Source organism: Erpetoichthys calabaricus, chromosome 10 (assembly GCF_900747795.2).
Source record: "Erpetoichthys calabaricus chromosome 10, fErpCal1.3, whole genome shotgun sequence".
NCBI classification, from domain to species: Eukaryota; Metazoa; Chordata; class Cladistia; order Polypteriformes; family Polypteridae; genus Erpetoichthys; species Erpetoichthys calabaricus.
In genome coordinates this window covers 129078258-129102800 of record NC_041403.2, presented here as the reverse complement: position 1 = coordinate 129102800, position 24543 = coordinate 129078258, and the positions used below count along the sequence as shown (strand labels likewise).

Here is a 24543-nt window from a genome sequence, read left to right as displayed (position 1 = left end):
GCCTAACACAGTCCTCCAATTTGCTTATTTTCCCTACCACCTCTAAATTAATTAAGCACTTTAGGCAGGTAAATCTGTCCATATCGTCGGTTGGAAAACCTGATCTGTACATGCTGCAGGACATACAACATATAAACATGCCCTCAAACGGGCAGAGAACAGATGGAACTTGCATTTAACACAGAGTTCATCTTCTTCCATTTCTGCAGTAGCTTCAGTGCTTTTGGCGATTTCCATTTTAAGCTGAGTCACTAGGAGACCATCAGCTTTAAGCTTTCACCACCCATGGAGCAATTGACTTTAACATCGCACTGTTGGTTAGTTCTTCTCGTTGAATATTGGCTGTACTCCAGTTGAACTTACCTGAGGATATGATCAGTTTTTGGCTAAATATTTGTTTTATTCTGGTATTTATGAAAAGCTATGTGTGTAAGACGCTGCTGCTCGGTTTACCTGTCCTGTATTACATGTAAAATGTTCTTAAACCTGTTCCACTACTCCTCGTCGGTTTCCACACTTGAAAGTTTATCTCAATCCATCCTTGTTAAACTCGGCCACACCTGGAATGTGCCCTACCAAAGTTACACTTAACAGTTTTGGTCTTGCATCCTTGCTCTTCCTAAAAACCTAGAATTGTATTATAATTGTATATTGTATAGTTCATCTGTATTTTCCTAGTCTATGTCATGTCTGAACCATCCAGCTGTCTTACCAGTTTTGCTGACTGTCGAGACGTACACATTATTGGACTTTGTTTTCTAGAACCTGAACTTTCCAACTAACCCTCACAAGACATTTTCATTCAGCTTCGCTGGTGCCAATGTTATGCACATTGCAAAGCAGAACTTGTCAGTTCTTGCGAAGCATTGGACCAGAGACATCAGAATGTGGTGCTGCATGGCAGGGTAAATGACATCTGATATCACCAATCAAAAGTGCCAGCAAAGATATTCACAACACTCGTTCAAGCTATTAAGGACAAGACCTCGGCTACTGAAGACTTCATCCACTGACTGCTACCGATGACAAAAAGAACCAATGAAGGTTACAGCAAATGTCTATCCTTGAATGACTGGCTACAATCCTTCTGCGAATGACACATTGGCTTCATTGCTAACTGGAAACTCATCTGGGAGAGACCAGACTTCTACAGATGGAATGGATTGGACCACAGTAGGTTCGGTGGTAGGGTCTTCTCCACCAGCATTACAAATATGATACAACATTCCTGACCACGTTCCTCTACAATTCATTATAATAGCCATGCTCTCATAGAAAAAATCAATAAATATGTAGTAAGTCTACATAAAGAGGTGCACTGTATTGAGTCTATATTTATAAACTATAGACTCATTAAAGAGCACAGGCAATTTGGTATTAATGTCAGTAGTGTCAGTTAATTAGTATCTGTAGTTGTACTACAGTTTCTATACAAACACTTTTTTCCGAAAACCTTAATATAGCATTATTTAATATTAGACAATTAACTAGTAAAATACTAGTAAACGATCTTATTACTGACAGGAAAATAAACTTTTTAGTTCTTTGTGAAACATGGCTCAGTAGTGATGGATCTGCAGTACTTATTGAGGCAGCACCTCCAAACTTTTAATTTTACTCATGCAATGCATGAGGAAAAGAAAGGCAGTGACTTTATCAAATATTTTCTTATTGTAAGGTAAATTGCCAGCCACTGCAGTTTTGCAAATTTTGAGTATCTTGCCATCACTATTATGGGAGTACAGCATTCCCTTTTTCTAACTATCAAACAAAAGGTTTTGACCTTACTCAACATATCACACACAGTCTACACATAAATGGGAGCCACACATTAAATCTTGTTACCTCTTAGAATTGATTCGACTCACATAGTTCATATTGGCATATCCTATCATTAGTGTATTTTCTTTAACGTAACAATGCCATTTACTAGGACTAAAGAAAAGTGTATTTTAAGAGGCATTTTTGAAGCCACAGCTGCCTATACCTTTTCTAATGCTATAAATAATCAGTCTTACTCTGTACACACTCTAATACACCCAACAATGTGATAACAAAGTCAATAATTTTAATGCAAACTGAAGGCAGTGGCTGACATTGTAGCTGCTAAAAAATTGTTAAAAAATGACTGTTTTAATATCCTGGAAGACAAAGGCAGTTTGGAAACTTAACAGATAAATGCTATAAATGGAAAAGAACATAATTAACAATCCAAACAACCTCTCACATTAACAAATACAATATCTTAGTTCAATCTGGGAAATGGTCTTATTTCTCCAAAATTGTAAATAGTGCAGGAAATCTAGGAATCTTATTTACACCCATTGACCTTCTTTTGCACCCAGCTCAGTCTGTTGAGTGGACTCTTAAACTGTCAATGGTTAATGCTGGACTTTCGCAGCATTTTTTTTTTTTTCAAAAAAACTGTATATTAAAATATTTAATATACCACAGACACAGCAGAAATCTGGCTGAATCTCAACATAATGAACAGAGTCCGTTAAACTCCTTTACTAAAATATGCCTGACTGATATTTATAGAATAATTACTCAGTTAATACCATTCATATGTGTCCTTGAAGATGACTCGGACTCTATTCTATACAAGTATGGTTAAACCCAAATCAGGCTCATCAGGCACAGAATCCCGCACATGCAATAATATGCCTTATAGCGTTAACACTGAATAACAGTCAGGACAGTTTTCTACTGCCATCTAGTGGATGAAATAATATTCTGTTAAAAAACTCATGAATAAATATCTATTCTTTCTGCCACTTCATCATAACTCATCAATATTTTTTATTTATTAATTTTATTTCAAGAAAATAACATTGCATGCAATCAGGTCAAATGCATGCATCAAATGACTTCATAGTCAAATTAGAAAAAACAACGGAAAGTTAAAAAAAAAAAAAAAAAAGCATGAACAAAAAAACAAACAAACAAAAAAAAATAACAACAACTAACAAAGCAGAATTCAATTACCACCCAGGAGAAAGCGAGGACAACCAAGTGCATGGACAAAAATAGTAAGAAAAAAATTAAAAGTTAAAGACAATGTGCTTTTTTTGCAGATATGAATGCTTATTCTAAAATTTTATCAATTAAATCTTGCTGTATTTTTTTTTAAAGTTATGAACTCTCTAAGCGATCATCTAAGTGAGAATTTGAATTTTTTCAGTATCAAGCAGTATAGAACATCATTTACCCATTGACTTATAAAAGGTGGGTAGCGATTCTTACAAGTAAGCTGGATAAGAATATTAGTGGGTATAGGCAATTACAATCACTTTGTACTTCTCCACTTTAGGCCCATTTGGGAGTACACTGAACACAGCTGCTAATGGCTTAGGAGCGATTGTGACACCCAGGCTGTCTGCTAAGCATTCAAAAATTTTTGTCTAAAATAATGTGCATTTAGTGCTCTCCCAAACTATTTGACCCAGTGAAGCTGGAGCTAGAATGCAACGTTCACAGGTTGGATCTTGCCCCAAATATATTTTGGACAATTTTTAACAAAGTAAACATAATCAATGAAAGATTTTAAGTTGAATTATTGAATGCTTTGTGCATGTGGAGCTGGAATGTTTTCTATGCATGGCTGACTTCGAAAGCTTTTCACCAAGATAGTTTGAAAGATACTTTTCCCGCTGTACCCTAGAATTTTTGAAAGAGTCTTTGTAATGTTTTTAAATATTGCTGAGGTGCTGTCTGAGTCTTCAAGACTGATTGGTATTACATCTGGAAAAGAAATGAATAGGAAAATTGTGTAGGTTTCTTTTAGCAAAATTTATGATTTGAAAGATTGAAAAATTGTGTTGTCAGGAAGTTAAATTTGAAGTGTTAATTGTTCATAGGTTGTGATTGAGATCTTTGTTCAGTGTTTAGTCAGAGTTACTGCTTCTGAATGTTTGAGAACATTTTGTAACCTTAAGTAAATGCAGTGTCGTTTCATAATTTAGCTTCATGCTTAATTTAATATCATTATTGCCAAGTATTATGGCCAAGGAGAGGGTCATTATGTTGGCACTTGAAATGTGAAGGTAAAAAGGATAAATAAGGAATAACTTTATTCCTTTCCTTTCTAAATACCCTCCCCCATTTTGCCTCCCACAGTGAGGCTAGACCACACTTTACAGAGTCCTCTGATATGTGAAGAGACCGGGCACGGCCAAAATGAACAACCGTTCAGCAATGGTGTAGTAAGGATTAAATTAAATATGAGAATACTGTCCAGGTACAAAAAGCCTAGGGTATGATGTTAAAAAGTCTCCCAGACAAAAATGGGTAGATTTACTCCTTCTGAGATGTATATTATATATATTTAGGTATTTGTGTGTATGCCTAACATACAAGCCTCCATGTACACTTGTATTAAGTCTATTGTCATTTTCAGTTATTTCATGGTTACCCAAATATACATATATTTAATAGAATACATTTCAATATAGTAACAGAAAAAGTGACCAAAAAGAAAATAGAGGGTATTGTTGTGGTCAACATGTAATATTAATGACAGTGTAGCTGCAAGTAGATTCTTCTTTGCATTTCCAAGACACAATATGACTCATGTTCATATTTTAAAGAATGATGGGATGTCTTTTTAGCTCCTCCCCTGCTTCTTCAGGAGAACTAAAGATATAGAACCAGCCATTGACTATTACTATAATTTTAGCTGGATTAACACATCAGTATTCATGTGTAGGCCAGAGCCTTCAACAAAAAACACAATGGCAAAAGCAAAGCCATAAAGGCAGCTTTTTAGAACAAACTGAAACTGAACAGTTGCTTGAATCAAGCTATAGTGATGAGAATGCGAATTAGTTATCAGACAATAATAATGAAACTGATACATGATATGGCACTGTACAACATGACCACCATGATATGCCTGGGGAATCTGGTTACATGAAGCTTCACTGTGGTGAAGTGTGTTAATAAAAATGTCACTTTTTACAGTTATAGTTGTGACAGTAGCTGCATGACAAACAGTACTGTAAAAGGACGTTAGCTCCCTAAACACTGTTCACAATGTCGTAACTGTTAATGTTTACATCAATGGAAATGTGTAAGTCATTAAGTCTTGCATTGTGTTAACCCGCAACACCACAAGTGTTGCATTGATTGGATCAGGCAGTGACATTCAACCCTCTTGTGTGCAAACAAAAGAAAAAAGTATTAAAGTGTGCAAAGAAACAAGCTTCTACTGTTCTGATTGCAATACCGGGCTGAGCACTGATGACTATTTCAAAACATATCACACGATGGATGTGCACTAAATCTGCATCAGAATAGCAGTGGACTCTAGGTATGCCTTTACTCTTTTTTTTCTTTACTAGTTTGGTTATATATTATTTTTGGTTGTATATATTATTATTATTAAACATAACATTTTTTCTTGTTGAAAAAAATAACTTTTTGGTTTCTTTTTCTGGGTATAAACATAATGCTATGAAGGCTACAGATGTTTCTGATTTGCTTATCAACAGTATAGTTATTATAGTTAATTGGAAATGCACTGCTGTAGTTAAGTCACTACCTAACAAAAATAACCTTGACATTTCTGTCATGGACAACTTAAAAATGGCATATTAGAGGTAGGCTTAAGTAAATTTTAGAAAGTAATGTTTCAACAATTAAATGACTACCTGAGTAAAAATTCTTTTCTGGATACGTATCAGTCAGGTTTCAAACTAAGACATAGCAGTGAAACTGCATTGGTTAAAGAATTCATTTATCTAATACTATTCATCTAATAATCTATCAGTTCTTGTTTTATTAGTCTTGCGTGCAGCATTTGACACCACTGATTACAACATACTTACTGACCACCTTAAAGACATTGGGTTGGCCTTTCTGGAAGTGCCTTGAGTTAGTTTCACTCATATCACAAGAAGAAAATTCTTTGTCAATTGTGGCAATTACTCTATATGTCAGAAACCCTTGTTATTCTCAATCTGCATGCTCTGTTAGTCCTGATAAATTTAAAAACAAAGTGAATTATCACAGATATGCAAATGACACAGATTTATTTGTCAATGGCACCAGATGACCCTGAGGCTGCAAAGTCTCTGACCCAGTGTCTTATCAGCATCAATAAATGGATGAACAATAATTTCACCTGTACAATGTGTTAATGAAATGTCAATGCTTACAGTTAACAAAAGCAGCTTCATTCACACTAGGTGCCCTTATTGCACTATGAATTCAGTAAAAAACTATGATTACACTAGGTGGACTAGACACTGCTGTATGTACACCCACTGCATACAAAAACCAAATGTATCTTGTTGGTTGGTTAATGGCTTCCAGCACAACGGCAATGATGAAGTGAAGCTTGGCTGAGATTTTCCTGACCTCTCTGCCAGTTCTCTGAGAAATAACAACAGTAGCTGATATAAACTGACAAAAAAACAAAAAAGTTCTTTATTGCAAATATGCAGAAGTGGCCCTCTTAAAAGAACTAAAAGGAGTCTGTACATCATATTCATCAGTTTTGAGGTTTAATACATTTGTCACATCAACACACATTATAATATCAGGTCAATGATATGAATTATTATAAGCATGAACTATCATTTAGCTGGTTTGGCTCATTTGCGTACTAGATCAAGGGTATACCCAAAATATCTCATTAGGAATAGATTATATTATTTATTTATAAAAGCACACTCAAAACAACAAAAGTTTTGTTTTTATATTTTCTGAAAAGTAGCTAGCCGAGTTTTGGATTTCATGTTTACTCATCCAAAAAGCAACAATGAACAGCATTCTCCTATTTGTCAGAAGTGGTGATCTGTTGCATGTTGTTGAGACATTTAAAAAGACTTCAATGCACTCCACCACCGAAGGACAAAAAAGTTCAAACTGAAATCTTAAAGAACGGACACACATGGAATAACCCAATGACATGATCTGGGAGATACATGCTAGAGGTTTGCTTAAGTGTCTCCAAGCTGATTTTTCTACCTATGTAAAAATAAAGGCAAACTGTGATAATGATAGCAAATAGTAAAAAAGAATCAAATATAAAAAGTACATCTGCTTATTTACACAATTTAGTAGACAATTCTGTCTGTTGGCATATAATAGTGATTTAGAAGTCTGGAACTTAGTGGAAGACAGGAAAATAGAGCATGTAAAGGAGACAGGGAGAAAAAGATTTACCAATTTTCTGCCTTATAAAAATAACACTGCCATGTAAGAGTTTATCTGGAGCTTTTACTTTTTTCTTTATTGCAAAGTAGAAATGTACATCATGATAGTAATAAGAAAATACTGATAATTTCATTGCAAATTTATTTACCTCAGAATCGCATGGCAAATGAAACGATTGTAATTTATTACAAACAGAAGCATCATTTTAACAGAATTGTAAAAAGTCCACTTTTCTATACAATACTTTGTAATATGTATATTTCTTTTCATTGGTACAAATAAGTAATATTCACAGCACAGAAATGTGTTCCAAAATAATACAAAATATTGTCTCTACTTATCTAAAACTGATGCACTTTTAAACACGAGATGTTTCATATGCATGCCATTGTTCCAAAGAAAACAGTTGTGCTTCTTGTCCACTAGAATTCAAGAATGAACAGGAAACTGAACAGAATGCTCAAATTCTGCCAAGCCTACTAACTTATTACAAACAGTTGCAAGGGACACAGTAAGAGAAACTCTTAAGATCATGGTTTGTCGCTATCTGGTTAATGTTTCCAGAAACTGCCAGGATGGATTTTTTTGCCATAACCCAGGGATTCCTTGCTATTTGTACTGCATCTTGCACATTTGGGGGTACACTATTGTGTATTCAAAATGTTAAGGAAAACAGAAAATGAAGCATTAAAAGAGCAAGTTGACAAACCATCTTGTGATTCTTACTCATTTCTGCTGAAAGATGCATATTGGTAAATTTTGCTGCTGTATTGACACAAAAGATCATGAAAGGAAGATGGTGTATGTCAACTCAAAGAAATACTTTACCACTTTACTGTGTGGGGCTGATGACACCCAAGTGGATAGCGTTAACTTTAAGAGTAGTATATACTGTATATTTAACAATATTACATAGCATGGGTTCCCAGTCTTTGTCCTGGATGACCACATTGGTTTGGGCTTTAACTCTGAACAAATGCTTAATTTATTTCAATCATTATTTTTAATCCAAAGCTTCATTTAATTAGATTGCACACTTCAGCCCTGCAATCTCAACACTTTTACTTCTCTGCAGAATTCACAAAGATCCTTATTGGTTTTTAAGTGCACAACAGCCTGTGTGGTTTGTGCATTTTTGTTTCATTTTCACTCATTTGCTTATTAAGAATATGTTTGGTTTTTCCTTTAGTTACTTATCATCCAGTTAATAATATGGTTGAAATAACAAGGAAGTCAACTGCCAACCAGATAATATAGTACTGTAGATGACTTTTGAAATAAATGTGTTTGAACAAAAGCCTACAGCCTCCAGGATCAGGGCTGGAGATAATTCTAAAACGCTTCTAGTTAGAATTAAATTTAACACATTTAAATATCTGTGAGCCCCATGACTGCCTATTAAATGTGCAAAAAGATGAAGTCCAGAGATTGTTGGTACCAATGCGACACTGTTCACTGCACAGCTATCAGTCTAAGGGATCATCTTGTCGCTTAAATGAATCCAAGTCTGAGAGTCCAAACAAGAAATGATGTACAACTGAGGACATTTATACACAATTGATTACATTTAAAAGTACACAATTGTCTTTAATACTTGACATTAAAAATGTTTATCAGAATTTATTAACTGATGACTGTGTAAAGTCTTTGTTTTCAATAAAAACACAAATACATTTGAAAAGACTTACTTTAAAAAGCCCTTAGCTTTGAAATGAGTTAGCAGGAGAATGACAAAAAGAAGAAAATGTATAATTGAAGGAAAAAAAAAACAAACAAACAAAAAAAAAAACAAACAAAAAAACTAGTTTCTAACATTTCTGAGAAGCTATAATAAGCAGGCTATAGTTTCTCTTATTGCCATAATCAGGAATACAGTAGTAGCCTCTAATTCAGTAAAGAAAAAGTAAAGGCTACTTTAATCTTTAAATGGCTAAAACCTTGTGAGCACTTTGTGAGTGAAATTTATCAAAGCAAGGATCAATTCTGAAGTCAAAGAAGCAGACAAGTCTTTGGTTTTGGCCAAAAAGCAATGCCTAAACATTAAAAGTCAGTTTTTTGCACAATGAAAAATCATTTTCAATTCTTTGATTTAGGTGTGATTGGATGGTTATTTTTAATAATTTTTACATTTTAATTATCATACATTATGATTTTTGTGATTTATTCCGATTTAAGCTTAAATAAGAACTACATTAGATATTGTAACTCACTGTACAAGTGGGTGTGATATTAGTATAATGCTAGTGCTCATACTGCATTTCAGAATGTCTGTGTCCTTCTAGTACTGTCGCCATCTATAAGGAGCATGTCTCCTATTCATCCCCAATGGTACATATTTGATTATCCAAGAAAGAAGAATTGATAAAAATAAAATAATTTTTTCCTCTAAAATAGTGTATAATAGTGCCCATCTATGCAAGCAAAAATAATAATTCACAGCATGTATGTATGCAGCCTAGTGGCCTCTAGCCAGCAGTAGGTTGGAGAATTGAAAGGCAAAGCTGCATAGGAGTAAAACTTCTCTACACGTGGGATTGATTTTTCTACTTGTTTTCCCAATGAAAGTGCCCACTGGTGACTGATAACAAATACTTCAAGGAAATATGTCAGACTGAATTAAATTCTCTGCTGACACAGTGGAGCAGCACATATGTGCACTTAATCATTATCTCAAGATCTTCAAGGAGATCATCTTCACTCTAACTGAAGCCCTTCTTTACATATATAAAAATAACAACATTTTCAAACCCACTTATAAAATGTATAGTCGGGGTGATCAAAGCCTATGCCATCCAAAATTGAAATAAATATAAATTAAACTCAAAAGACATACAATCGATGACATTGAAATAGTGTGTGTGTATATATATATATATATATATATTCACGGCATTCGAAGTCTGTGTCACAATCTGTTAGTGTGGGTGGTTACCTACCAGGTAACGCTTTGTGGTTGGCCAGCAATCTGCTAACATCCGCCACGGTGCCCTCAGTTTGTGAAGAGCAGATCATAGAATGGTTGCAATAGTTTACTGTCAAATAAATGCAAAGAGTACATGACACGTGTTTCGCCCTCATTCTGGGCTCATCAGGTGTACACACTCCACTGCACTCCCTCTCGGGAATCGAACCTCGGACGTCAGCGTCAGAGGCGATGCCCCTAACGTTGCGCCACGGCGTGTGGTTCGTTTATTTGACAGCATGTAGATCGGGGTAATTACATTCATGGCATTCGAAGTCTGTGTCACAATCTGTTAGTGTGGGTGGTTACCTACCAGGTAACGCTTTGTGGTTGGCCACCCACACTAACAGATTGTGACACAGACTTCGAATGCCGTGAATGTAATTACCCCGATCTACATGCTGTCAAATAAACGAACCACACGCCGTGGCGCAACGTTAGGGGCATCGCCTCTGACGCTGACGTCCGAGGTTCGATTCCCGAGAGGGAGTGCAGTGGAGTGTGTACACCTAATGAGCCCAGAATGAGGGCGAAACACGTGTCGTGTACTCTTTGCATTTATTTGACAGTAAACTATTGCAACCATATATATATATATATATATATATATATATATATAGTATACAGATAAAATAAATTCTGAGAAACTACCAAAGCTGATCTGAATAAGAGTTTTTTTTCCAAGTTAAAATTTCAGACATTATAATATTATGCACATGCAAACATATTGATAAGTTTAAAGATTGAAATGATGTAAAACTATCTTTAATTTCCAGTAAACCAGTGTCACAGTGGTTACCAATGCACTGTGATATGCATTCTTTGTACTTGACCCAAACTGGAAGGCTATGAATAAAGTGTGGAAAGATTTTGATGTTTATCTGTACAGAACATCATCCCTTCCAAAAATAAACTTAACACTCACTAATAATATGAAATTTCTATATATTAAACCAACATTACATTAAGCAGCTTCAAGAGGGAAAGGACAATGGCTGTCATTTTAAAGCACCTGTCCTCATTTCTGTCTGTACTCTGAATGATTCATCAGTGAGCATGGAGAAGATGGCCAAACAGTATCACCACGGTATGTCAGTGGAGTTTTTTTTTTTTTCAAGAGCAGGTACATAAACATTATTTGGGGAACAAAACTGCGAAATGGGCCGTTTATGACAGAGAAATGCTGCAGCTCAACAAAAGAACGATTAATGTTAATTTCTGCCTCTAACATTCCTGGTTAAACATGATGCACCATTTGTGGACTGAAACTAAATTAGTTTTGTTGCATATTTAAATAAAAGACATTCTGAAGTACTGTGATTATATTTCAGAGGCTTATGAGTATTATACATATCTATTGGTAGGTGGATTTGCCTTGCACATCTGTGTTTGAATAATTTGCCTTACCTGTTGACATCATAGGTTTAAATAACACAAAGTTGTGTTATTATGCATTTGTTTCTAATAATAATAAATACTTAGGGATGAACTGATCAATGTTACACTTTGTCAGAAATTTAGTATTGACTTTAATAATGAACTTCTGTCTGTTCTAAAATTTTTCCAAAGAATAATGAAACAAAATGTACTAACTGCAGAGAATATTATTATATTATATTATTATATATATATATATATATATATATAAAAACAAAAAAAACTACGTACTAAGATGATGGTGTGCCCTTGTCATACTGCTACTATATTAGTGGAAACTATATTCAAAATATGACTATAGGCTGGCCAGCAAAATTGGGAACATTTTTAGAATGAAAATATATTTAGCTTATTTATTTACTAAATATTGTTATTTTGAGGGTATTTGAAATGCAATGTGTACAGTATTTTAAACAATGACTGTGAAATTAAAAAAATGCATTGTAAATGTTGTAATAAAGGAAAATAAAGATAATTCCACAGGAAATAGTAGAGAAATATTTACAGTGAGAAGAGATATACCTTCATGATTTTGTCTAAAAATTAATTTAACTCAAGATGTGATGATATATATTTATTAATAAAATATAGCAAACATTTAGAATTTGAAACAAACTGTTATACACTACCACATATACAAACCTCATTTCATATGCATGTACTGTCGCCCATACTCAGATATGCTAGGTTATAGAATATAAAGGTTTGTAATTTCAGAAGTGGTATTTATGTTGATTACCCTTTCCAAAAAATTGCCATAAAAATGAAAAAATATAAATGGCAAATAATTTAAAATGAATACAAATAAGTGTATGCAAAGCTTACTCTTTGTGTAAACTTTCAGAAATATTACTACATATTGCTTAATGCATTTGGCTGAATGGCTATTATAAAGCATACTGTATGGAGAAACCCTTATTTGCAGATATTCATATACAATGAATGATGTATAAATGTTTTTTTCCCCCTCATATGATGATGTGCATACCCTGGGCCCTAATTAAAGTGTTAACACTACAAACCAGCTACAGAGAGGTCATGTTATTTTGCCTGTTACACACTAGTTGTCAGATATTTACAGTTCACTCCTACAATATAATTTCAAAACCACTGTATATTAGGCTATTATCATGTCTAAAACACTGTACAGGAGTTCTGTTCCCCAGACTATTTTAGTATTTGCTCCAAATATTGAAATAAAGTAAATATTAACAAGTCATTTTAATAATCATCATGGCAGATAATGTTTAATTCTGGTGCTGACCATGCTAACCATGTGATGCAGTGTGGATGCATGGAGAATTCTTATTGCCTTTTTTGATTAGCCAAGCTAGTAATACTACACAAAATCTTCAGTTTATTTGTATGTTTATATGTGTGCACTGGACAGATTAGGGTGACTAGATTTGCAGCATAAATCAACAAATAAAAATGGTGAATATGACATTTACTGTTGACACGATTGTATTTTTTTTACATAAAGAACGACTTTTATACAACCACCTCGATTAACTCAACTTTTATATACCATTTCAATTCTTCTGCTAAAATGATAATTGCTTTTTAACGAAATTTACATTATGAAAGTACATATTATAGAAGCAAGGTAACCTGATTCAACAATGAGGTTAATGCTAGAAATCATGTCAATACTCTACTTCCATATCACTGTATACATAAATGAACAGGAAACTATCCTGAAATGCTCCAATTTAAGTAGGCCAAGTTAGGTTATAAATATTTGTAATGGCATATACCATATTTTGTAAAGAGCAAGAATACAATATATTTTGGCATGTCAAGTTAAAAGATAATAATGTGTAGCATTTATGATTTATGAGAAAGGTATAAAGCAACCTATGCAAACAGAAATTGCAGAAACTGCTTTGGTCTTACACATGCATATTGCATACTTAAAAAGGATCTACAAACTATAAAGCTCTTGCTTTGTTACCTTGCTAATTCAGTTCAGTCTGCCTGGTAAACTGGTCATTACCTTATTCTACCAGGTCAATCAACTTCATATTGTTCTTGCAACTCAATAAATAACACTAGGGAAAAAAGACCAAGTAATCTATCAGCCATTGCTTCGGCGGGATCCACACTTAACCATATGTAAAAAGGATGTGATACTTCCAGTGATACTGTGATTGGTTTCCCTTAATGTGATGCCTAGTTAGGCTTCATGATATCTTTTTTACATTTGTATTCTGTATAATTCCAAGATTAATTGGTTCATCCAATTTTAATTGCACTGTTTTTTCTGATTAGTCTATTTTTTCTATTGTTTCATTCACATTGTATCTATTTCCTGATGGTTATGTATTTTTATTTTTTTCAATTTTACTTTCTCATATATGAAGTATAGGGAAAGTACTGTAATCATCCAAAAATTTGATGAGATTTTGATGAATCTCAACGTTTTAGACCTCCGAGTCTGAAAATACCATTTTTGAAATTATGTCTGTGTGCATGTGTATGTAAACATGATAACTTGAGTACGCTTTCACTTAGGTCAATCAAATTTTGCAATATAAATAGTAGGTACAAAATGAAAAATTCTAACAACTTTTGGGCTATTTCCGCTAACCGGAAGTGGTACTTTACCTTTTATTCAAGCAGCTGCAGAGTCTAATTTATTCAACTTTACTTTTATAATAATAGTTCAACATATTAATTTGATTTGTTGTTGAGGGTTCTTTAATGTACATAATATAAAAATAAGCACTGTCTTGCAGTTTATTCCTCAAATATCAATCCCCATATCTGAGTATACAAGAAAGTCTAGGACAGACCACTCCCAGTTTTTCTTTATATATGCTTCACTGATACTTACTTTTTCTCAGCACTTGTAAAACTACTATGATCTCTTGATTATATCTGTTATATTTTTTGCTAGACATGTTAGATAATCCAAAGTAGGTTGTACATCAGGTCTTGGTAACACTTTATATTTTGTATTCATATATTTTATTTCCATACAGATATATTTCATTATAATTTAGTTGCCAATTGTGTTCTGATATGCATGCTGTGCCTCATGTATGTTTCCTTACTATAGTGTGTTATTCCTTTATTGTAAACTATGCAAAGATTTAACTAAATATACTAATTTATGTTTCAAATTATCATGCAGTTGTTAGGTTCTGCTTGCCTTTTTCTGTAAATGTAACAAGTAATCTATCAGTCACAGGGACAGACATTCCTGTCCCTCACCCACCCATATAGAAAGGATCAAAATTTAAATCATTCATCATGACATTCATTAAAAAAAAAAAAAAACTACTACGGTGGTACTTGATTATGTTTACAGTTAGAAAGTGCAGCACAATTTGTGCTCATTTTACTTGGAAACAAAACCAAACTAATCAGCACCCAGGCGGCAACCATTACAAACTTCAGGAAAGCAAACAATGAGTAAAATGGTGAAGGCAATACAGGGTGGTCCAGATCTAATTATGCAATTATTGCATTAAAAGTTGCATAGTTAGAGCTGGACCACCCTATACATGCAACACGGTAAGACAACATAGGTATATTCAGGATTCTCACCCTGTCTTACCATGTTGCACCTATACTGTATGAACGTAAGTGCATTTTTGATTCTGTTCAAATTCCTCTCCCTTTATCCTAGGTGATGCTAGATTCTGTTTGTCGGTCAAAAATGAAAAAAAAAAAAACATTCAATATTTTTCTGTCTCTCTAGCTAAAATATCTAATTAAAATTATGTACATTTCAAATACATTTAAAAGAAGCTAATGAAAAGATGATTATGATTTTAAAGCTTATTCAGCTTTCCTCCTAATTCTTATTAGAAATGCATTGTGCATAGAGGACATCCTGACATGGACATCACAGAACCTGTTCACTGTGGTTCTTTTAGAGTGCTCTATAATGTGATTACTGTGCCTTCTTCCTCCATACTTCGTCTTTGCTTTCCCAGGGTCCTCACAGTCCCCGTCTTCTGGTTAGCTATTGTGTTGAGTGAGCCGACACTACTACTGGAGGCTACAAAGCCATTCTGTTTCTCTCTCAAATGTGGCTCATACTTTAAGAGGGATGGCAAACTAATGCTGCTGGTGGTGGCCTTTGGGATCTGCTGTGGTTCACCCCCACTTTCAATGATAATATCATTCTCCTCATCACTTTCTTCTTCCTCAGGATGAAAGTTCTGAATGATGTGAGGAGTCATCATGTAGTGACTTGTGCTACTATCTGAAGACTGGCCAGAGCTGCCTGAAGTCCGACTGTTTCTGACAATGTTATTTCTTTGATTTGCAGGCTTCACTGTTATGATGAGATTGTGGCTGTTGGCAATCATCATATCGGTGACCTGATCTAAATTTTTCCCAGACACTTCAATTCCATTTACTTCAAGAACCTCATCATTAACTGCTAACAAGCCAGTGCTTTCTGCCAGACCTCCTGGTACAAGTCGGGAAATGAAAATTCCAGGAACCTTTTCCAGCCCCTGAGCAGTAACACGGACACTAGAGCCATCACGAATATAGAATCCGAGAGGTTTCTCTGAGCCATGCTTGTACAGACGAACTCTGCGATGTGTTTCTGGAAGGATGTCAACATCAATGATTGAAGACACTGGGCGAAAATCACGTGGCAAGCTGATAACTACGGGTGTTTTTTTTCTATTGTTGTCACTACGAAGAACACTGGAAAGAACATTTTTCTTGCGTGTTAAAGAGTTATTTCCAAATGCCGAATAATCTGCCTCTTCTGCAAAAAGAAAAAACAACAAAAAAGTCAGGCATTAGTCAGAAATAACAATACAAACTCCCCACTAGGTGGCAATGTTTAAATAAATAAGTGGGTCCATAAAATGTCTTGATCACCCCAGTGGTTCTACTTGAAACATATTTCTAGATCTAAGTCTCTGTCATTTATTTAAGTAAATGTTTACACAGGATGTTTTAATTTTTTCAAATCAATAACATAGATTAATGCATAGTAACCAATATATTCACATCGAAACACTTCATTATTCTATCAATGCCTAAAGAAAGGGTAAACCATAAAACTTAATTCTTAGAGCATAATGCTTTCATGCTATGAAGAAAATCTTTGATATTAGAAACCAAATTGTAGGTATTATAATACGAAGGATGTATATTGAGAGTTAGTAAAAACAACAAATTTGTTAGTTGACCTTCTAAGATCAGACGGTACTTGTTCTAGGAAATGAAAATATAAAAACTTATTTATGGCTGCTTCAGTTTACAAAGGCAATATACTTTAAAACACAAGACTCATGTTTCAATTTTTGCCACCTACTCATTGTGTGACCTTAAACAAGTCAATTACCATTTGTTCAAGTATATGTGTGTGTGAGTATATGAGTAAACGATAATACTCAGTATGGAAATGTTCTATGTAGAATAATAATTGTTTTTTTCTCTTGTGGTACTCTACAGTCAAGGTACAAACAATGGCAGGAACCACTGACTTATGATTTATGTGAAACGTTTTTGAGATACTGTACATTTACTACTTTGGACTTTCCTCCGTGTTTAATCATTGTTGCATAAATCACATGTAAAAACATTCCAGTAACAACAGATAAAGTCCCAATGTCACACTGTACATACCTTATAATTATGGGGTTAGGTGAGGTTTATTTTCACCCATCCAAATTCCACAGCTGCTTGCTGTTCAAACAATATACAGTATGCTGCTGAACAGGATTATCAGGTCACAGCAAAGCTCAGTTACAAAGGTGAAGGCTGGCTCAGCACTGAACTATTCAAGATAAACATTAACTTGCTACAGAGCTGCGTATCTGAAGGTGTTTGGCTCAAGGGTGACTTTGCAGTCTGACAGCCATAGTAATAAAGAATGGTAACATTGCAAGCCAAGGAGTGGCATGGGAAGCAAATGAAAAGATGAGGTGAGACACGAAAAGAACACTTGACACATCATATCTGTGCATTGCAATTTTTGTTCGTTATCATTAAAGTAGGCAGAAATCACAAAGTATCAATTATATCTACAAGACCGTTGCATTCAGAAAGGCATGGCTTCACATCAGACTTCCAGACATAGTACTTTGTACTTTCATATTTAAAAAAGAAAATGTGGAAACATACACTAATCTATCATAATGGGAAAACCACACCATACCACAGCTTTTTCTAAAACCACTTAATCCTGAGCTGGGTCACAGTAAGCCGGAGTCAATCTCAGCTAGCCTAGGGAAAATGCAGTAGCTTAAAACTAGAATCTCTGAAGCCCACGAAAAAAGTCATAATGCCGGGCCACATTAAATCCCTTCGCACACCTTCATCAGTGTCTTGGTTTTGCAAATATGTCAATCAGCACAAGCAGCCTTTTATCCTATCCCACACCGATTCAGCTGAAGTGAGGCACAAAATTCTCAGAGCTCAAGTCAGTTTATCTTGGTGTGAAGTGCCTTGAGCCATTTCTATAATCATCTGGATAAATGTAGGATGACAGGAAATGCGAGGCAAGAAACATTGAACACATACCTAAAACAGAAACTTTTTTCATGTATAATTGATAAAATTTTGATGTGAAACGTACAATGTTTGAAGACTGAAGTTCAAATATCAAATAAATGCTTTCACAAAACATATAACAAAACAAGTGAACCTTTAGTCAAGAATATAAACAAAGAAAAAGAAAGCCATTTATCAATCTCATAGCTGGGTTAAAGGTAAGAATTGCTGCTTCTAAATCAAGAGGTTGCAGGTTCAATCCAAGGTCTTCCCCGCATTTTCCGTTTTGAGTAATGAGCTGTTGTTATTATTACTATTATATAATAGAAACATAAATTTCATTTGAGGCTGTAACACCTGTTGTATATTTGTGCTACATGTAAAAGTTAAGCATTTTTTTTTTTTATTCAGTTTTATTCTCTCAGTCACGTTGTACATGGTACAGTGAACTTCTCTCCCTCTCGGAGTTGATGATGTTTATGTCCACTCTTTTCACTAAAGCAGCAATGACCACAGTTGGTACTGTGGTTGATGCTGGCTCAGAACTATTTGTTGTACCGGCAATCATGAGATCAGACTATCATGCGGCATTTCAGCTTTGACAAAAAAGACACCCGTGCAGAATGTGTGAAAAATGACAGATTTGCTTGTGCAATGCAACTTCTTTTTTAAGAAAAGATCCAGTTGTCCCACAGAAGAAAGACTTTCCGAGACTGTGGTCAGAAAGCCGTTTCAGGACAAAGGCAGAGCCGTAACAACGGACAACTTCATGTCACTTCATCTGCTAATAAACTTCTGCACTGCAGCACAATTCTGTTTGGCACCATAAAGTGGGATGGGAATGTCCACCTGCAGCTAAAGTCACTTCTGTATGCGTGCAATTCTCCACGCTAGTGTTTAGTTCTGGCAGTGACATGCTGACAGTGTATGCACCCAAAAGGAAGAAGTCTGTCTGCATTGCCAGCACCATGCACCGTAACATGAGATCGGGGGAAGAAAAAAAAAAATGACATAGCATTTTCAAATAATTGCATTTTCATGCATAGATGTGTGTGCGTGCATGAAAGAGGCAGAGACACATTTGATATCATTCAAGAGGTTACTGGAATATAAAATAAACACTTTCGCAAAGGTATAACGAAACTAGTAAGCTTTTATTCAAGAACTAGTCATTTAGCCCGTTACAATAACGGGCGCTAGAACAGTAGTGCATAAATATTAGTAGGAACAGTCTATATTAAATGGCAATGGACTTTGACCTCATTCTTTTTGTTGGTCGTATTTTTCTTTCTTTCAGCCTTTCTTTTGTTGATGTTTACTTGCTGAGCTGACCGTTCTTCGTGGGCTGCCGCCGTGTATTGTGTGTCTTTAATTTTCTGTGACAGTAATACTGTCTTGTACGGCTCTATTCAATAAGGGCGTGCACAAAAAGGCGAGATTCAAAAGGGCGACCTCAATTGAGCGCGGCGAATAAAGGCGTTCGTAGATAATTTAGTTCAAATGGCTCTGGAATATGTGAAGAGCAACAAAGGTGCAGATCTTTATTTACGCAGATCTACACTTTGTCAATTATTACTAAAACATGAAAAACGTTTCTGTTTTAACAATGTGTTTACATAGATCGTTGTAGACACGGAACACACATGAAATGCATGTGTTCCAAATAACGATACAGTATTTATAAAAGATGTCATTTTGCTTGACTTCTCACCCTATACAACTCCAAGCTACTGACACGCAGGTAAACAGATGTGAGCTGATAAAACTGTGCGCCGGTGGGGGATGTGATAGCAGACTACTTGCTGTTTGCTGCTTATCGACACATTTACAGGACAAAAGACACTGATGGAAAAGTGTGAAGCGATTTAAGGTGGGACGGATCTACGAGTTTTTTCGTAGGCTCTGGTAATTCTAGTGTTAAAGCCCATTGCGACACTTCCTGTGTGATTTTGGGCTATACAAAAATAAACTATTGTATTGTATTGCTTCCTTTAACTTCCGTCCAGACGTTTGCAATCATTTCAATAGCTTCTTTCGCATTCATTTTCATCTTCTCCTGTCTAGAAGTTATGTGGACGAGAATTTTTCTCAGCATTTCCTTGCGATAATACATTTTCAGGGTGCAAATGATGCCCAAACCCAATGGCTGAAGCACTGCCGTGCAATTGGATGGGAGGAATTAAATGTGAACATTATCTAAATGTAAAAGCATGTTGTGGGCTGCACAGTTATCAATCAGGCCCCCCCACCTCACCCCAACCCAACGGGAACGTCGTGCTGAAGTACGTCCCGAAGCGCGATTGCTGCGTTTGTCCATTGCTGGGGCAGGGCAACAGCAAACTCACAGCGCTGCAGTGAAGTGCCATAGAAGCTATTCGTAAAAGATCGGGGTCACGCTACAAGTCTCTGTCTTACACACCAAAACACGAGGCTGAGTCTCAGTACTTTAGCAACACCAGCTTTATTCAGCTTGAAACATGAACAGCACGGTTATTTATTGTAGTGGGATCTGCCACTCTCCTATAAATAGACACAGCAGTCAGACAGGGTTGTGACAGAGTTAGTGGCCAAGTAATCCTGTTCCCAGCATTTACAATGTTCCTTGCTTTCACCAATTGACATCTTTTCTGTTTGCTTTGGCGGAGAGACGCAGCAGAGCTACGAGCCTGCTGTTGCCTCGGCAACAGAAAAACAAACAGTGTTCCACAGATGCGGTGATCACACTTTGGGATGCTCTTCCGCGTGTTGTCTAGTTGGTGGAGGTCCCAAGAGAGTTTAGAAACCTTACATTTTCTTGAATGAGTGCCGCATCAATAGGAATGTTTCTTGAACGAGCATCACCGAACCACATAAAAACTGCTTTTTCAGCATCTTCAAATGCAGCAGGTCGCATACGTTTGCAACCCAAGGTTTTTCTTCTTTTTTTGCTCGGCCTTTCAAGAAAGTTGACACGTGTCGATGGCAAAATTCCAAATTTCACTGGCAACGTCTTTTTTCTTTCTGCCACAATTGAGAGCTGCAAAAATGTAAAGGTTTTTTTTCTAATATGAACTGTTATCGTTTTTTCGTGTCTGCTGTTTCTATAGGAGGGTGACATTGAGTTAAATTTCAATGGATGTTTTTCAAATGTTGACGAGCAATAAGCCAAAGGAATCACTGAAAACCACAGAAAACAAACAAAAAAAAAACCCACTACGAGGAAAGTTTGAAGAAAGAAAAAATTTACAATGTTTCTGTTTGGGATCGTTGTGCACAACTGAGCTGCGACCACAGAACTAGCTGCTCTGTGGATGATTCATTCAAGCATTTCAAGGTCACTTCGCTGTAATGAAAGTATCTGTTGAATGTACTTCGTAGTAATGAGATTTCTATAGACTCGTGTCATATGGGGAAACTGTTGGCACCATAAAAATACTTCATTGTAATGAAAATTTCGTTGTAAAGATATTCTTTGTAACGGAATTTTACCTGTATATTAATTTACCCTACACAATTCAAGGCACCTCAAACCCAGATAAACAGACTTGAGCTGGGAGAACTTCAGCTGCATCCGTGGGGGATGGGATAACAGGCTGCTGGCTGCTTGTGCTGACTGACACATTTGCAAAACAAAGATGCTGATAGAGAGGTGCAAAGGAATTTAAGGTGGCATGGCATTACGGCTTTTTCTGCAGGCTTCAGGGATTCTAGTGTTAACCCATCATTCTCTACAAAATGAATTTAGTATTTTATTCACTATTTATATATATATCTCCTTAGTGGATTTGTACATTTCCTTGATTTACTTATATAAAGCAAGTTTGAGTTTAAGACAGGGCTAATGACAGAACAGCTTCTAAATATACAGTCTTATTAGTTTAGTATGGAATAACCTGCTCTCCCTTAGAATCAAGACCCCTTAAAGACTTAGATTTACAGTATGACTTTCTATTCTTTTCCTCCACTGCCTTACTGTCTATAACATCGTCAACATGTTTTTCAATTTAACATTTTTTAATTTACTATTTCTATTTTGATTAATATCATTATTTTAATTTGCTGTTTCTATGTTAAATTGTTGGCATTCAAACTGGGCAAGAGTGTCAAGATCTTATTTTTGAACAAAAACTTTGATACAAAGTTGTAATATGAACAGTGTAACCAGCATATCTCATAAGAGTACTCTAGAACAACGATTACTAGAATAAAGAAATATTATCATATTGCACATATTTTTGAAGTCTTTATGCTGGCTCTCAGTTACGCTCAGTAGCAGTTTCAAACTTATTTTCATAGCATAAAGCTTTAAATTGCTTGAGCTTTAAATTTACTTAACACAAATTTCATACATGCTGAAGAGTATCAGAATCATAACCAGAATCACTTTTATTTGCCAGTACAGTGATACCTTGAGATACAAGTTTACTTCGTTCCGTGACCAAGCTCGTAAATCAAAATGCTCTTATTTCAAATCAATTTTTCCCATTGAATGAATTGAAACGCCATTAATCCGTTCCGGACCCCCAAAAAACACTGCAATTTTTTTGTTACATGTTTTTAAATAAGAAAAATGTACTTATAAATAACATATTGTATAAAAACACAATACAATAGACTGTACTGCAATAAAGTGGTTTCATTAAGTACAGTACAGTATAATGTACAGCATTTACCTTGGAGATCAGACGAGTTGAAGATGCTGACGGAGGTGGTGGAGAAAGGCTGAACTAAATAACTGAATGTTATTCACTGATTTTTGCCCTTTTCGCCGCACCTTCCTCACTTTCATCTGCAGGGGTTTTTGAAAAAAAACCTGTCCAATGAGGTCTGTTTCATCCTCCCTTTCAGAATGTTTCTAAAATGCGTCATGCAAGGGTCATTAAATAGTGCCGTTGCGCGCCCAATTCAAACTTTTTCTGGGTGTTTCTTTTGAATAAAGTCTGAAAGTTTCTCCCACATTCCCAACATTTCCTTTATCTCACTTGTACAGAGAACTTCCTCCACGTCACTTATTTCCTGCAAAACCTCCGTGTGCTGCTGCGTCTGTAGCTCCTTTAGCTCCTCCGTTGTCAGTTCCTCAGAGTGCTCCTCGATGAGCTCATTGATGTCACCTTCATCCATGTCCAGGCTTGCTGGGGGATGTATCCTTCGGCCGCTATTATTCCTGCAAAAGTTTTGAGGTAATCCTCAGCTGCCTTCATATCCTCGCTTGCTGCCTCACCATGCCTGACTATGGAGTGAATGCCGGTCCTCTTTTTAAAATTCTTGAACCAGCCCCGACTGGCTTAAAATGGCTTGCCCGATGCCAAGTCTGTCAAAGTGCCTGGGGTCTGCTGCTGCAAATCAGCATAAATCATTCATGCCTTCTCACAGATTATAGCCTCCGTCACGGTATCTCCTGCGAGCTGCTTCTCCGTCAACCACACAATCAGCAGCGTCTCCATATTTTCATGGATAGATGTCCGCTGTTTAGAAATGATTTTAACGCCCTTGGCTGGCGTTATAGCCTTTATCGACTCCTGCTTCAGTATGGTGCAGATTGTAGAAGTGCTACGCTTGTACTGCTTCACCAAATCGACTACACGCACACCTTGTCCATGTTTTTCTATAATTTCTTCCTTTAATTCAATGCACATCATCTGCTTCTTCTTCTCTGCACTGTCCTTCACACTCACTTTCTTCGGACCCAAGCACAAGCACAAATGCGAGCACAACACTGAAGCTTCCACTGCAAGCTAACTGCTTAAAGTGAATGAGTGAGACATGGGATGTTGCGGCATTCACTGTGGTGAGCTGCACGAACTAGCGGTGGGGTGGGGTATCTGAAGCTGGCTCGTAACCCAAATTTTAGCTCTCAACTCAAAGCAAAAAATCGGCCAAGAGACTGCTCGTATCTCAAAAAACTCGTTAGTTGGGACACTCGTAAGTCCAGGTATCACTGTACTTAGTAAAGGAATTTAGTTTGGTAGCTTTGGAGCTGTTTATAACAGAAAACATCAAATACAAATAAGTTAAATACCATGCTTTATAAACAGTTGCAAAACAGTGCAGTTATAAAGGATACGTGCAAATGATCATGAAAATTCAGGCACGAGTATAAAGTGTGTATTTAAATGCACACATATATATGTACATATACTGTACATACACACACCTTTATACAGTATCTGAGAGAACATATTAGTAAGTGAAGAATATGGACTCAATTACTGATTTGTAAGGAGCTATGGCTATATGAAAGAAACTGTTGAAGTGTCTATTAGTTTTAGTTTTAATTGGCCTAAAGTGTGGTCACACACGTGCGCTTAGGAAAAAGCGAATTTTAAGTGAAATATCAAGAGACGGGGGGCTGGAACAGAGTACTAATGTCTTTCTTCCTCTTCCTACAGACCAGCAGAAGAAAAAATCTTATTTTCCACTCCAGTCCATTCCCAGCAACAACATTTCCAGCTCCCTCCAATGATGTCACTTCCAGTCTCGCAATGATATAGCTTCCGGCTCCCTCCAATGACTTTACTTCCACCAAAAAACCT

General features: G+C 35.9%; 1 protein-coding gene across 1 annotated transcript; it reads right to left on the bottom strand.

Annotated features, from left to right (window-relative positions):
• Nucleotides 1–11051: 11051 nt before the first annotated feature.
• On the bottom strand, nt 11052–23131 carry LOC114658436 (partitioning defective 6 homolog beta-like). Its single transcript, XM_051932466.1, has 2 exons — nt 22993–23131; nt 11052–16295 (listed from the first exon to the last, which is right to left on the bottom strand). Exons 1-2 carry the CDS (start codon nt 23129–23131, stop codon nt 15451–15453), a joined length of 984 nt encoding a protein of 327 aa, XP_051788426.1. The 3' UTR covers nt 11052–15450.
• Between the last annotated feature and the right edge of the window lie 1412 nt (nt 23132–24543).